This window comes from Orbicella faveolata, unplaced genomic scaffold, assembly GCF_042242905.1.
Source record: "Orbicella faveolata isolate gen_17 unplaced genomic scaffold, um_ofav_v1 contig_25, whole genome shotgun sequence".
NCBI classification, from domain to species: Eukaryota; Metazoa; Cnidaria; class Anthozoa; order Scleractinia; family Merulinidae; genus Orbicella; species Orbicella faveolata.
The window spans coordinates 15843682-15860474 of record NW_028301553.1 but is presented as its reverse complement, the minus strand read 5'-3'; the positions used below and the strand labels follow the sequence as shown (position 1 = coordinate 15860474).

General features: G+C 37.5%; 2 protein-coding genes across 2 annotated transcripts; one reads left to right on the top strand and one right to left on the bottom strand.

Moving 5' to 3' along the window:
- Nucleotides 1–1149: 1149 nt before the first annotated feature.
- Nucleotides 1150–2595, top strand: LOC110052737 (5'-tyrosyl-DNA phosphodiesterase-like). The gene has a single exon (XM_020758899.2). It carries the CDS (start codon nucleotides 1251–1253, stop codon nucleotides 2235–2237), a length of 987 nt encoding a protein of 328 aa, XP_020614558.1. The 5' UTR covers nucleotides 1150–1250; the 3' UTR covers nucleotides 2238–2595.
- Nucleotides 2596–5304: 2709 nt separating this feature from the next.
- LOC110052756 (glycogenin-1-like) lies at nucleotides 5305–16680 on the bottom strand. Its single transcript, XM_020758923.2, has 6 exons — nucleotides 16350–16680; nucleotides 14569–14906; nucleotides 13803–13929; nucleotides 13184–13367; nucleotides 10415–10921; nucleotides 5305–7968 (listed from the first exon to the last, which is right to left on the bottom strand). Exons 1-6 carry the CDS (start codon nucleotides 16505–16507, stop codon nucleotides 7741–7743), a joined length of 1542 nt encoding a protein of 513 aa, XP_020614582.2. The 5' UTR covers nucleotides 16508–16680; the 3' UTR covers nucleotides 5305–7740.
- Between the last annotated feature and the right edge of the window lie 113 nt (nucleotides 16681–16793).

The window sequence follows — 16793 nt, the reverse complement described above, 5'->3', positions numbered from 1 at the left end:
ATTCTTTTATTATCTTCAAAGAACAATTAGAAATGAACGCTTCAACAAAGCAAATGGATTTTCATTACAGGCGTTCTGCAGGGTGTCTGCAGATGTGCTGTACAAAGTCTCAAATTTACAAAGTAAATATCTAGTTTATTACGCGAATAAGTCACCACAGGAGTCTAATAACAAAAGTCAGACAATCAATGTACTTTATCACTGGTCCATTTTTTTTAAGGATTCGACCGGCCGGGGGTTAAGATTACCTCTCAGTTTCAGCTCTTATTTATATGAGAAAAAGCATGTTCTGGTACTCTTTCTTTTCTGTACCGCCCTGGCCCTGCTGTGCTTTAATTGTCTCCGTGCGGACCTCGCGTTCGGTTAATAAGTTACATATCTAACATTTGACATGAAAGAAATTGAAAGAATTGAAAGAAGAGACAAATGTACACACACAGCGTGTCAGTTTTGAGCCATATAGGTAGGGAAGGGGAGAGGGGGGGGGGGGGGGAGGGCATCAGGTAACGATAACTAAACACCTCGGCAAAATGGATGTAGAAATTTTCACCTTCGATTGAGAGACACCATTCCGTTAGGTCAGTGCAGTATTTAAACTGAAAGCTAAGTTTTTAAATCTCTTTCCCTTTCTGAAATATGCGCTTGGCTTGAGTGGCTTTTTTTAGCGAGAACTTCGTGGGAGTTAATTAAGGCACATGCAGTCGGCCCACCCTCCCGGCCCGGGCAGGCCCACCCACCGGCCTAGCTTTAAATTAAAGTTAACCGCGAGAAAACTGCAGGGCGGAATGCCAACCGCAAGCAAATAGCAGTAAATACATGTTAACCGCAAGCAAACTGCAGGGCGATTGCCGCTTTTTTGCCCAAACCACGTGATACAAAATGGATCGTCCAAAAACGCTGTTGGTTTTTCATGAGAATATTATGGAATCTCATGTAATTTTTATAGACGTGGTCTAAACTTGACAGCGTTTCTGAAGTGTAACTATCAGTGATACCAGTGAAAACTGGAGACAAACATAGCAAGTATTCAGAACGGAAATTAAGTACGTTCGATGAATAGAACCGTTAGTTGCAGTCACGCAATGATTTCTACGCGTGACGTTCAAAATGGCGTGACCAGTCATGTACCCTGTGGTAGAGTTAGTCACTGAAGTGTCCTTGGTAATGCCTGACGGTTTTTGGCCACGACGACTCTCTACAGAAGAATGCTGGACAATTTGGAGTTTCAAAGCTGAACAATATCATCCGTAATGTCTTTATCTCCTTTTTCTCGTAGCCCTTTGCTCGTGCTTTCAATACTGATCATTGCTGTGTTCGGTTTTCGTGCTTTTTTAAGCGTTCCTTTTCGCCGAGGTTCAAGCGCCGAGAAGCTTCAATCTAGGTCAGAAATCAGCATGCTTACATTTAACATCTGGTTTGCCGCTGAAAAGATGCAAGAGAGAATGGCCGCCTTGGGAAAAATCGTGGAAAATCTCAAGCCAGATTTGTTGACATTTCAAGAAGTCACTCGCGATAATCTCGCACTTTTACGGCAACAGAAATGGTTTGCTAGATATTATTTGACTCCACCTGGCATCACCAGAGAAGGGAGATATTTTGACATCATTTTAACCGTATTTCCGGTGGATAAATGGCATGTTTACCAGTTCAAGAACTCTCCACTTAATCGTAAACTGATAACCGCAGAAATCAAGGGGCCTGTATCGTCCTCGAAGAGTCCAAGATTTGTGATTGCAACAACACACTTGGAGCATTCGGGAACCTATGCTCAATTGCGTGAAGAACATTTAAGAGAGTCCTTGAAAATGCTGTCTACTTATGACAATGTTTGTGTGATGGGTGATATGAATATTGAAGGTCAATTTGATGGCGATGTTATTCTTCCCTGGCAATGGGTCGATGCCTGGCTCACACTTCCAGGAAATACGAATAGCAATGGCTATACCTGGGACCAGAGCAAGAATCCTTTCATTAGGAAGCATGGAGTCGAAACATCTTTGAAGGATCGCTTTGATCGTGTTTTTTGCAAACTGAGAGACTTTAAAGTGAAAGAAATGAAAATTGTGGGCAGTAATCACACAGTAAAAACTAGTGTATTACCCAGTGATCATTTTGGCCTATTTACAGTTGTTGAAATATCAGCAAAAACTGCAGAGAAACATAAAAAGCACTCACAAACTGTAAGTGAGGTTTATTTCAAGAGGCCACCGAGTTGGGAAAAGCTAATTAAGCAGTAGTTTACAGAGTATGTTGGATCCAGTATCATACATAACCTAGTGTGTCTTCCAATATTTATTTTTTCATAAGATGGCCGGGGATGACTGTGTGACAAGTCAGTGTCGGCACAAACCAAGGGAGTAAACTTAGGCTCAATTATCAGCTGCTGTTTGGGAAGGAGTTAAGCTCAGTTCGGATTTAAGAGAGTGGCAGAAATCAAGCCCAGGGTAAAATGTGACGGATTAGCAGAAGTATCAATGCTCTTGGTTTGTTCATGTTACAGATTAACAAGGATAACCACTGATGCTATAGATCAGTTTAACCTAAACACAGACTTTAATACATGACCTTTGTTGGGTAACTATGTTACACAGGCAATTCCTGGATATTTTTGTTGTTTTTTTTTTGGGGGGGGGGGGGGTGCTGGTTTGCAGTTCATTTAGCTTCAAAACTCTTGCCTTACTTCATACCTTCAATTAACCACAGCTCATCAATTATCCTTTCAGGCCAAAACTTGTGTTTTTATGGCTGGGTTTTTATCTTTTCCAGTAAGTTTCTCTCGTTTAAATATACCCAGAGAGAATAGGAAGTACAAATTCATAGTTCTCGTAAAAGTCATACCTATTAATGCCTATCAAGTCAAAAGACAAGTGATATCCAAAACATTTCAGGTTAGTTTGCAGCCTGCATGCCGTATGTTGTGAAACAACAGGCAAATCTAGCTTACGGTGACTTACATATGTTATTAATGCTTGAAATATGTATTTGGCATACTTGCTGTATGTCAGACCAAAGAGATTTTGCCACAGAGGAACTAGAATCTTCAGTCTGGGGAAGACTAAAAACATCTCAAAATCCATAGCCTCTAGGGTAACACACTATTTAACCTATATATATATATATATATACATATATATATATATATATACATACATACATACATACATATATATATATATATATATATATATATATATATATATATATATATATATATGTTACATGTAAGGTTTCAATGTGCTTGCAAAATTAGATATTTATACACAATGGAGCTCTCATGAAAATAACTTATTAAGATGATTTTCGCAGAACATTTGAGTAATAATGGCAAAAATAAAGTTACAAAAAAACCTCATGGCATGGTACTGTAATATTTCGAATAAAGGTAAGAAGAACTTATCAAGACTAAAGATCTCAAGCTGACCCCGCAAGAGAATATCGAACTTGAAGTTATCCATTATTTCAATTGAAATGGATGTTTCGCGTTAGTTGAAAACACAATAACACACCCATTAAAAGCCTTCTTACGAAGTTTGACATTAACTTTTTCGAGAATGCTTGAGAATATAATCACAGGTTCACTGAGGGAAATTAATTAAAGTGAGATGTGTTAAATAGTATAAATAGTATATTTCAAAAAGATATAATACAAGAGAGGGAGCATAACTATTGAACACCTTATCTTGCCCAGCACATAGTAAGAAAATATTGTTTCATACAACTACTTGTTACTTAGAACAATTAAACAAAAATATAACAGCTTTACTGAATTTTACCATCCCTCTGACATACTGTTTAAAACCCTGTTTCAGTCATTTATCTTGGTCACTTTGATGACTAGAGAATTTACATTGTGACCCTCCATTTGAAAAGGGGTCTTACAGTGAAAAATGGTAAGGTTTGGTGATGTCAAGGCCTGCTATGTGAAATTCAACGGCAGCCTAGACTTGCACGTATCTTTAACCAGCCACCGATTGTATCCTACAAGGAAAAATCACTCAAGGACATTTTAGTCTGCGCAAAACTTCCTTCAGTCATGCCGCAACCATAAAAAATTGTAAACAAAGCACTTTCAAAAGGTTTGTTTTCAAAGCGGAAGGAAATTTACATACGATCTTTTCCTGCTAGCAACATGTTCAGCCTGCGTTCACACATTTCTGTCCGCAACTCAACTGAGCCAATAAACCTAGCCCTTGATCATTTGCTAAGCGCTCTTCCATTTACACTTCAAACCTTTCAGTTGATCATTCATAGCAAACGTAGAAGCTGAGGACTCATAGACTTTATTTAAGTCCTTTATATATCATACACAAAGAGAAGTTTGTAACAATGAAGAAAGACATCTTGATGTGATTCCCAGGCTCAGGATAGTAACACGATGATGAGAAAGCTGCTGCTAGGATGTTAATAAAATAACTTTTGCAACTTGCAGGATGGACAAAAAAAACAGCCCGTCTTTACTTTAGTGTTAAAATATCATTGACATGCAAAGCTCATCGGTGGCAATTAACAGAATGGCATTAGGTAACGTTGTTCCCTTTACCTGATTGATTGGCACCTGATGACACAGAATCAGTAAACTTGAAAAGTTTATTACTCAAATTAGTAATTTGCATGCTTCATTGAGCTGATAAACCACAGAAAGGCTTGGCAGATTATAATCAATATATTATAGGTGTTTTTTGCACAACTTTTTACTTGCCTTCCATTGCAAAAACAAGCCACTTACTCATTTTCACTTACATGTATATTGGAGGCATTTAGGGAGTGGTGTGACACAAAATGTGATCCAAAATATAATGGAAAATTAAAGTTAAATACATCTGCGCAGTGGCCTTGTGGTTAGTGTGGTCGCCTCTGGATCAAGCAGTCTGGGTTTAAGCCCTGGCCAGGAACATTGCATTGTGTTCTTGGGCAAGACACTTAACTCTCACAGTGCCTCTCTCTGCCCAGGTGTATAAATGGGTGCCGGCAAACTTATGCTGGGAGTAACCCTGCGATGGACTAACATCTCATCCAGGGAGGAGTAGAAACACTCCTAGTTGCTTCATGCTACACAAACCTGAATAAGATCCGGCCTGGTGGACCACTTGGCCCGTATGCAGACTTTTTACATCTCTGGTAACCAACTTGGAAACAAGAAATCAAATAACTTCTTCACCAGCTGACAATTTTCTAGCACTTTAAAATGGTATCTAAAGATGGTAAATTTGGTAGTAGTACTACTAGTACTAGTAGCACTGTATATAATTTTCCTAGTTATGCTGTATTAAAAAAATTGACAGTTAACTAAAAATGCACAGAAACAATACTAAACTTCTTACTTTATTATCCAACCTCTACCTTAATTATCAAAATAATATTCATCCTTTGAGAAATAAAAACCACTAAAAATCCCAGTAATGTCAGTCTGTTGGGATGGCTATTTTATTCTAATATAAGGCAACGAAAGTTTTCAAAGAAGAAATAAAAATCATCACTTTACACTTAATATAACTACATGGAACTCTCAAGGAAGTTCAATTAAAGTTTCACTAACTGAAAGAACTTGAAAAGGTAAACTAACATCCACGTTCACTTTTTAAAAATTTGTGTTTACATATAGCTGATGTAAACCCATGAACAGGAATAGAAATATATCAGCATTTTGCCAACTGTTTTAAACTTTATTCCCATTGTAATATTATTAATAGTACACTCTTACTTAGTGGACTTGGACTTAAATAACTATTGCCATCAGTTGTGACAAAATAAATGATGGCATTCACACTTAACACTATCACGATAAATTATCAATTACTTTAAAATTGTTACATCTTACAATACTAGGCACCACTTATTAGACGGTAAAACTTTGTTACACATGACTTTTCAACAGTCTCCGTGCTGTTTGCATCATTAAAAATGGCATCCAACTTTCATTATGTAATATCTGTGGCTACCGTTTCAACATTTTGAAACATGTTTCAAATATTGTATAACTTTTCATGTCATACATGGCAATCGAAAGCAAGTTACAGGTTTGATTTAAAAGAATGATCATCACTAGACTTATAGGACCTACGTCCTCAGCCAGATTTCTCAAAAAAAAATTGGCCAGTTGTTTTTTCAAGGATTTTTTAATCAGTTTAATTAAAGTCTTTATCAGTTGTAACCATCACATTGTTTAATAGAAAAACAAAAATATGTAATTTTTTTTTTCTTTTTTTTATGACAGTTTTAGTATTATTCTACCTTGGGAAATTATTATTTTGAGATTTCCCTCAATTTAAAAGTAATCAAAAATGGCTTAAAATATCATGGCATTGTTCCCTTAATGCCTGCTTGTCACATGCAGCAAAGTTGTACCGTCCTAGCTGGCCTTAGAGCTACCACTATACATCTATGTTAAGAATCAGTCCAAGAGCTTGCAACACTTACTGTAATGAACTAACCTGGCAACACAGCTAATTGCAAGCACTTTGAACATAGTCACATAATTGTTACATAACTACAGTAGAATACCAATTTCTCACACTCTCAATTTCTTGAACCCTTTGATAACTCAACCCAAACATCTTGGATTAGTTTCACAGTATATTTGCCTCCAAGATCTCAAACTCCCAATTCCTCACACCAATTCTTGTTTCCTTCCGAGGTCTGCGAAATCAAGTTCCACTCAACTTTATAGTACTACTGCTCTCACTTGAGCATAAGCCATGAATGGCAACTCTTCAATGTCACTAGGACACTATAAAAAATCTACAGACTATTAAATAGTGTGACCAATTTTCAATTAATATGTTTCTAAATTGCTACATGAAGATGATCACATAGTGACACAGAATATGCACCACAAAATACACAACTTACAGCAATTCAAATTTTGAAGACATATCAAAGCCTCTAAAAAGGTAATAAAAATAAAAGAAAAACTGCACAGTCAGTTGTTTCAATCAATCAATCAATCAATCAAACTTTATCTTAAGTGGGTAGCACATAATAGTTTGTATAACTAATGTTTGGTTGAGAGGCTTGAAAAACCAAGAGATAATTGCTGAAAATTGGTCACAAAAATAGTGAGCAGCAAAACAGATGCTGCATTTACAACAACATATCATTACAATGTAGTACTTTCTCGGACAAATGCTTGATACACAACTGGAAAGATGTCTGGAGGGAAGAGAGAAAGGAGAGAATTGGGAGACACTGAAAGAAAACCTACCAAGCATTTCTATTTTAGTGTGTGGGGAAAGGGGCAGGTGGTTAGCACATGTTAAGTTTTGTATTTTGAAGGTCAAAAGTACTTCTGACCAGTATTCTTTAGGGCGTGTGAAGTTAGAGGAAAAGTCAAGGCACGTCAATTGATCATAGTTTCCATCAGACCTGTTTTCAATTGAGTGATCGAAAGTAATCAGGCAGTTACTTTGGTATTTTATTTTGGTTTTACTACAGTTTAAAACTGGCCGAGTAGTCTAATTGGTAAGTAATTAGTGTGGTTTTGGTTTTACGACATTCAATAATTGAAATCCGTTCTATTCTTTTGGACTAAATAATCATCAATATGGCTTCTCCTTTCTCTTCCTCTCCCTTGCTCTCTCACAGCTGAATTCTAAAAATCATAATTTGCATATGCAGGAGCCTGTTTATACCCTTTCACTTGTCTCATTAAATTCATAATTATTTTGTTTACAAGCTCCTTGAAATCCAAAGGGCATTATTTCTGTTGGAATATAACAGCTCATTCAATGACAATAACATTGTTTAAAACACCAAGAAAGTGGGCATATCTGTAGGCTCCCTTAACACCCCAATAAACTCCTCAATTCTTTTTTGGATGTTTTCAAACTTGTCTCTGCCTCTGTAATCTATCTCGCCATTTTCCCAGGCTTGCTGATGTGCAAGATCTTGAAGCGCTGGGGTTATTTCTACAATGGGATCATCAATGTACATATCAGCTATCCCAACATCTATTCCCTCGACATCTGATTCCTGAAAATATGAAGAAAATATTGAACTAATTGCTATGGATCTACTTCAAGAATGAAATAATACTTCAGCTAAGAGTGAAACCAAAACATGCAACATTACATTATGCATTTTTCACATGAAATGCTCCTTGACTTCAACATTTCTGAGAGGAGCCAGCAATGAACATGTATAACTTTGAAAAAAATTGAAAACCTGCAAAGGCATATTCATTAGTTATTTTCACATTACATCAATAGTGGCTTCCCCTGCTTAACTAACCACCTAACATCAGTGTAAAATCTTGTAATAGAAAATATTCATTGAGGAAAATTCATTATTACTAAATGCCTTGTTACGATGTTTTAGTTACTTGAATAATTCTACAGTTTCTTCTTAATCAGGGACTGACTTTCAACCTTATTTCAGGAATTTAAAATTAAAGTGCTTCCTGTTTATGGGGAATTTTTTTATCATAGTTAATCTGCACACTTTGGTATGGGTTGAGAGAATTTCAATTTGAACAATAACAACTGTCCCAGAGTGGTCAATGCCAGTCAACAGTTTAAGGAGAAATAAGCTGCTGATCAGTAGTCGTTATTATCCTTAAAGTCACCAAGTAATGGCCGCAGTACTACTATATTGAATTTGCAAATTTAATACTTAAAGTGCTACTATGACGAAAATCGCATCTTTCCTATCTAAACCATTTTAAAACATAAACAAGTAGTCTGTATGAAAGGAAAAATGCTGTTTACTATTTTCAAATATCTCTTTTCGTTCCAGAGATATTTAAGTTTTTAAAATATGCAGATTAGCTTAGTGATGATGTCATACACTCAACCAAATTTTGATCAAATGATGAAGAAAGATATTTCAGCCAATTTGTATCAGAAATGTTTGATTCTTTGCAGTAAGATTCTACTTAATGCGCTCAACAATACGAACTTAACAGTTTTGTTACCATGGCAACATACTGGGTTCCAGACCTCCCCAATATTAAAGACTTTTCTGCCCACCTTTGGCATTCCATTTTGATATTTGCTAATGGTGCCTCATATGCATGATCCAGCAAGCATATATATCTATTAGCTTGAGTTCATTGCTTCGTTTAATGTTTTTCGAGCTGAAAATCACTAACATATTGAAATCAAGTGGGTGGGGACTGGAAAAGAGTGAGTTGCCATGGGAACAGAATTTTATATAACCGTAAACGTGTTTCCTGTAGAACTATTAGCCTACCAAGTTTCAATGATCTGTGTTGCAAATTGGCCAAGATAGCTCTATTTATATAATTGATATAATATTAGGTTGAGTGTATGACATCATCAGTCATCTCATTTGCATAATTTACACTTTTTTCAAACTTAAATATTGTCGGAACTAATGCAGATATTTGCAAACGGTAAACAGCGTTTTTATTCTTTCATGGTATTCTTTGTGATACACCTAAAAAATCAAGGGGTAAAAATTTGATCATAGTACCACTTTAAGTCAGTTAGACACTTCACACTGACATTAATTGGTTTTTCTCTTGTCTCAGTAGCAAAGAATTTATTGCATTATTCAGCTGACAGCTTTGGTTTGATCAACACAGGAAATTTAACTTATCCTCAAATATAAATATGAATAATTCTCCTGTCTCTCTTGGAGACAGGATTATCCTGTAGGTCTGCTGTGACAATCTAACCAATAAATGTTTGCCCTACATTGAAGTCTTGCTGTAAACAAAAAATCCTACCCATGTTTCTGTCAGCACACAAATGTTTTCCAATATACCATAAACTTAAATATGAGACGATTCTGGAGTATCCAGTACAAAAATCCTTCCAAAAATAAACCACCAAAACAAAAGGCCATTGATTTCATGTTCTTAAAAAATAAGGCATACTTCTTCTGATAACATCCCTTGTATTGTCTTCAATATCACTAAGTACTAAATGTTGTGAGACCCTTGATATCTATCTACCAGCATTGTCATTTTGTTACAACATATAATAACCTTACAGTAATCTTAAATTTGCAACATAACATTTTTCAGATTCAAAATCAGTTTCCAAATCTGATACCATTTTTTAATTGCACAATGCCCTCTGATCATATACCAGCCCTCCTAAAAGGAGGGTCTTTCTCAAAACTCCATTAAACTTTTCCAAACAAAAACAAGCCCACCCTGGCTTATTTCCAGAATTCTATTTTTAATCAGTAGCTTTAACATCACAGTAGTTGTAAACAGATGTTTAAAAGCACATGAGCCAGGTTGCTTGGGAAATTTGTTTTTCTTAGCTGCTGGTCAAGAAGTAGTTGCAGTGAAGGAAGATATGAAAAAAATTAACAAATTAAAATTAAATCCTTAATAAAATCAATACAAAATCAAAACAAAATTAAATATTACAAAAAATAACAAAGAAACAACATTACAGAATGCACCAAATATGCAGGACAAACTGTACAAAATAATGATGCCTACATTTTTAAAATCTGGAGCCTCTTGATGGTCAGAGTAAACTTGTGATGTCTCCACTGGCCAGCTGTGAGGTGGGGGTGGGGGTGGGGGTTCATAGTGCTCAGGTGGCGGATGGTGGTGCTGTGGTTCATGGTGCTGTGGGGGTGGGTGGTGATGCTGTGGCTCATGATGTTGTGGGGGTGGGTGATGGTGGTGTTCATGATGTTGTGGGGGAGGTTGATGGTGATGGTAATGGTGTTCATGGTGTTGAGGGGGAGGGTGATGGTGATGGTGTTCATGATGTTGTTGGGGAGGATGGTGGTGGTGGTGGTGGTGGTGGTGTTCATGGTATTGAGGTGGAGGGTGACATGGTGGTTCATACTGTGGGGGTGGTGGTGGAGATGGGTGGTGAAACTGTTGAGGAGGGGGTATGTAAGGTGCATGTTCAAAATGCTGCTCAGGAGGGAAATAAGGTGCAGGCTGGAAATGATCACTGGGTGAAGAGTCGTCACCTCGGTCACCATGGCATTGCTATGCAAGACAAGGAAAACATGTTCCTGAGTAAACCTGTTGGAAGCATGGTAATGATAACAGCCATGATATGTAAGAAGCAAGTATATGTAAGATGTGCAGCATGCATCAGGCGAGTGAGGTGCGTTGCATGTACACTGCTTTGATCTACCTCACTCTACAGCTAATTGCACTACAACACTTAAATTGACCAAGTGCTTGTAAGTAAAACAGAGACTGTCATGACAAGTCAAAAGTCTGCATAGTTCTTGCAGCACTGCTAGCAATAATGTATTCACCAAATGCCAACCAAAAGCAAGTAAACAGTCTGAGATTTATATCATCATGAAATGACCATGCAGTCTAATGTTTTGGCAAGGAATAACTGTTGAACAACCTTCTTGGCAAACATGTATGAAGAAATGTCTTGCCTTGTTTCATCTTTCTTTCATTTATCCTTAATGGAAGCCCCTCACCAAGTTAAGAGATACACCCCCTTAATATCCTGAATATTCTAGCCTTATTGTGACGACAAAAGGGAAACAAACTCCCCTCAAAAGCAACAAAATATTGCCTCTGGGAGATACTTCCGTACATTGATCATACTGTCACAGAGAACAATAACACCACCTGTTCTACAGTTGTGGATGCGCTTAAGACAACTTATCCACACATCTAGAACTTTAATAACTATCAGCGTATTTGAATCCAACAACTGTGCTACCTGAACTCCTCTGTCTACCAGTGTAAACTTGTATACTAAGTAATCATCCCAGAAATATTGATTAGATATATATAACCCCACTCTCCAAGCAAAGATCATATTCCAATTACGAGAGTCACCCAAAAGATAATTAAAACCTTCATACCAATGCATAGTCTCCCCTAAGCTTACAAAAGAAATGATACCATAAATCACCCCCCCCCCCCCCCTCCTAGAAAGAAAAAACCCTAACAAGGACCCACACAAAGAACACCCTATAATATATAAAGAACCACATTTACTTTGGTAACATCTGAGGGACAATGCTAGCTGATCAAACATTCTCTAAGAGGTACTTGTGAGTAACTAGCTAGTATTAACATCAACAATCATTCAGTGATAATTGCATAAAACAATTGATAGAATGGAAAATTTCTGTCAAACAACAAACCAATACAACTACCAACACATGGCTCACCCAGAATTAACTCTACAAAGAAGATTAAAAGTGATCAATATTTAATAGCTGGTGTTAACAATATGATTTGCTTATCATTATCTATTTACTCACAATAAGTCAACATTAGTCCACACATTTTAGGCATTCCATTTTGAACAATACTAATGGATTGTTAAAATCTACAAACAGCACTGGCCTTGTATAACAGTCTCTACTTGAAGATGTAACAACTAATCAACCACAAAACAATAAATTACTTGAAGACAGAGCTAGCACTAGAAAGTTCATTACTTTACGCCTAGTTTTGGAAATGTGTCACACTGTGGTGTTACTTGTACAAGCTTGACTTAATTTTAAAATTCAATTAAAGAAGTATATTGTTAAGTAAACTTTTATGTCAAAAGCTGTCTAGCAATGTTGTGCCAACTAGCGAAACTAAAGGATAATATTAATTTTGCTATTATACAGAATGCCCATATTAAATAGCAACAAAACTAAGATGGTTATTCAATTAACCTCCTGGGTTCAAGGAGTTGAATATGCAAACCTACAAGGTTGACACAAACTTAAGAAGACACAATGTGAAGACACAATCTTATGACTAGTTGTCTAACCATTTCCTTCATAGGAACAAATCATGACATAATTAACAAGGACCAAAATATACACAAAAGTCCAATGTAGAGGTAGCAATAGATGGATTTGGCTGACATGTTTACATTGTACATCCTTGTTGCCACTCAATTCAGACCATGTTATCTGGGAGGTTACAATTGTGCAATTTGCCACATGCAACTGATTGCAAACAGAGCAGCTGTAACCTCCCAAATGACTCACCACAAGATCTGAATTGGATGGCAAAAACAATGTAAACATGTTAGCCAAATCTGTCTATTTGTTTACAAGGAGGACAATTTTTTCCTCAAGTACCCATAAAGATTATGTTATGGTTAAACCCACAGCATTCTTAAAGTGTGTAATTTAAATGCATCATTTCTAGTATTGTCCCAAAGAAATATGCATTCAGTACGGAGAACCCTACCAGGAAATTGTAGAGTACAAAATTTTTAACAAGAAAAAGGAATCTTTCATCAAATAGTGGTTAAACAATTTTACCTACCCTCATTTCAGGCCGTACAAATGTGACATAGATATCCCACCACAGTTGTAGGAAGGTTCGCTCGTGAGGAATGTAGCCTTGGCTTCCTGATGGTGTGTATACTCTACCAGTTTCAGTGTTGTATGTGTAATGCCAAGGCTTAAGGGGACCGATGAAATGAACTATTTTCACATCTCTTCCAAACCTGCCAAGGAAAGTTCATTTGAAAATGTTAATCTCCTCTAACACAGCAAAAGTAGCCTACCGTAGTTCCTATTGATGCTCTCTCCAGGGAATATGTGAGGCCGCTGGTCACAGGGTTTCCTTCAGGGCCGGCCACCAGGCTGACTGACCAGCTGTGAACAGCACTTTGCCCGGCTTCTTCATCGATATTCTAATGTATATGGAACTGTTCCTGTATTTTTTAGAAGACTGTCCAACAGTCAATTCTAAAACATTTGGCCTATTTTAAATCAGAGGAACCACTATTTTGCTCATTATAGTGTATGTAGTATTATTTCCCTGATATTGGATTTTCTGTCTGGATGTCACCTGGAGAGATCACATGGAGAGAGACGAAAGGTGTTGATTCTACAGGAAGCAGTCATTAACAAGCCATTCAAAATAGAATGTTCCTTACTGTTGAAAAGCTGGCGCATAAGTATAACTGGCATTTGAATTCATGTTGTAGATGAATGACAGGTGCCGGGATATGTCTGCTGTTCTCCAGTTACTGAAGAATGAATTTAGAAGGCCTTGATCTCCACCTGGCGTTAATTAAAAACAAGAGAACAGTTTATTTAGAATCATTTCTGCTCCTCTACAGCTCAGAGAAGTGCTGTACATGTGGATAAACTGTGATAAATGCAAGTGGTCTGGTGAAAGAGGTTTTACATAGAATCTGCAGTGGGTTTACCAGACCCAATGTGACCTATTGGTTATGCAGCCCAGGCAAGGTACTCCTCAAAGTTTTTGGTGGGGTGTGCAGCCCTAACCTTGAAACCCTTACTATTTCAAACCAAAATCTGTGATTTTCCAGTACCTTATTTCAGCCTTGAGCCAAAAATGGATACCGCATTTCAGATTTCTAAAATTAGTACACACCTTTAATTCATAGGTGACTGCGGCTAACCAGAAATGGCTTCCATTTGTGTAGACACTGGAGAAAGGCTACAAATTTGCCATATTAATGCAGAAAAAAAATAGTTCCTTTAAACAAAATACCCAATGCCAAGCCAGAATTAAAAGCACACCCTATTTCAGACCTAAAAGGTCAAAATCTATGCCTATTTTCAGACCAAAACAGCTAATATTAAACGATACCCTTTGGGGCCGCACATACCTATATAGCCCACATAAGGGAGACCCACCCCTCCCGCCCCGGCCCTGAGCCAAGCAGTTCTTACCATCAAAACTACCATTCTGTACAGCATATTCCAAGAGAGCTTCATAGGTTGCTCTGGATGGCTCAAACACAAATACACCAGAATTAAAACAGTCAGGCCAACCAATGTCAGGCACTGCAGAGAGCTCATCTCTCTCAAAGAGTTCATCACAGTTCTGAATGACTAGAGTATCAGCATCTAGGAAAACACATTTTCTATACTGGGTCAAATTCCAGCAGTGGATTTTTGTGAATGTTATACCAAGCTCGGGTCTTGTTAAAAGTGCCAAATTTGTGGTATCACCGCTATCAAGTAAATCCACGATTTCCAGGTGATCCCATACTCGAGCAAGTCGTTCTCTGAAACAAAAGGGTGCGATGAGTGAATATTGTTCTTAGAACTCAACCACACTGTGGATATCCACTTATCAAATACAAAGCAGCTTGGTAGAGGAAAGGGGAAGGGCCCTGACTGGAGAGGTAACAATTTTTTCTTTCTTAACCCCTTGAGTGCTCAACCATTGTGTAGGCTGTGTCCCACATCATTTTCATTGAAAAAGGGTGTCTAGTAAAAGCCTTCACATGCCATAGACTTTCTTGCTTCAACTATGGACATGTACACATTTGCTGAAAGGTTGTAAAAGTGTCTCTTCAATGTGGTTAATTTTGCTGAGCCTGACGTAATCTGATATTCATAAGACATCAGAGTAATGGGAAACTAGCAGTCCCTTGAAAAACCTCCTAAGAATCTCAGATGCCAATAAAAGTTGTTTCTGGTGTGCCCGGAGTTTGACCAAAAATCTCTTCAAATTTTGATGTACCCAGCAAGTCATATAAGCACCTGAGGGGCAAAAATCATGCCGCCCTGAGTCATCATATAGACACTCAAGCAGGTTAAAAAGAGGGGAACCTGAACATTTTGTCATGATTTTCAGCCCTTCCTGTCTTTTTTTCTTTCAGTGGATTGGAGAGAGCAAGAGTGGCTGGCGTCCTGGATCCACTTCAATCTTCACACTATAAAGTATGTTTTGTCTCCACCCGCCAATTAACACAGGATCCTAATTGGTGGAAGACAAATATTGACAGTATTGCAAAATTATCAGATTAGAGTCAGCTCAGTTTTTGTTATTGAACATATTACATACAGGTATTATTTTACCAAGTGATGATCCAAAACAAAATTTCAAGTAGATGTTGAAATCATGCAATCGTGGAACAGATTTTTCAATAACTTCATTCAACTTTGATTTGATTGCGCAAATGTCACAGCCACTATTACAACTCACTTTATAATTTGCATTGGCAGAAAAGTTTTTTGGCCACTAATAATGATAGACTTCGGATTTTGTGACCTTTCCGCTTTGAAAGGCAGAAAAGTATACTAAATTTAATTCTAAGTGACACACTGTTCACTTACAAAGAAAAATACGTAAAAAACGCGATCCCCATCGAGTAGTGAATGGGACAAATGTCTCCCTGCAGGCACATGGCAAACAATTTGTCTCAAATCCAGCGGGTGTAACTAATAAAATTCATCCGTTGCATAATACTCTGTTTGATTGAGAAGCAGTTAATTTGATAAAACTTTGGTATCACTGCATCGAAAGAGAAACGAAAATCTCAGAACAGTACTGTAACGAACTATCGACCTTTTATATATCACGCTTACACATAGACTCGAATGACGCAAAGTTAACGAAAATAATATTAAGTTTACGAGAAATACGAATACATTATCGGTACAAAACCTTGTATACTGTAGAAGAGCGATATTATAAGCTTGTAGCAATAGCAGTTTTTCACCTGGTTGGTTCCAGAACCTCTTTTGCCACGAGAAGAACCAACTTTCTCGTGGTGTTGACACGTCGAAGGGAGTAGCCCAGAACAAGCGCGCCATTAGAGTAACTGTTGTTGGTGACCAGGCTGACGAAAGCCTCGTCCTCAACGACCTCTCCAGGCATTTAGAGGCTTCTTGACAAACAGGAAGAAGGAAGAAATATTGATAATTCGACGAGTTTCACTTCCTACAAATGACAACCGCACATTAACTTGCACATGACTCTACAATGATCTGTTTGGCCAACCGGCAGTAACCGATGCGCCTTTTTTCTGTCCACTCTAGAAAGTAAGTTTCAGTCCCCCAGTAGGGAGGCAGCAGAACCATTTCTAAGCCGGAAAAAGACGAACGTGCTCCGAAGTATCTCCGGAGACTTCCGAGTTTTGCCACTACCCTAGATAGTAATATCT

Excerpts from the sequence above, each read along its gene's own strand:
- LOC110052737 (XM_020758899.2), top strand. The coding sequence starts at position 1,251 with ATGTCTTTATCTCCTTTTTCTCGTAGCCCTTTGCTCGTGCTTTCAATA.
- LOC110052756 (XM_020758923.2), bottom strand. The coding sequence starts at position 16,507 with ATGCCTGGAGAGGTCGTTGAGGACGAGGCTTTCGTCAGCCTGGTCACC. Across the intron at positions 10,922-13,183 it reads TTGTACGGCCTGAAATGAGG|CAATGCCATGGTGACCGAGG; the intron begins GTAGGTAAAATT and ends TGTCTTGCATAG. Across the intron at positions 7,969-10,414 it reads AGGCTCCAGATTTTAAAAAT|GAATCAGATGTCGAGGGAAT; the intron begins GTAGGCATCATT and ends TCATATTTTCAG.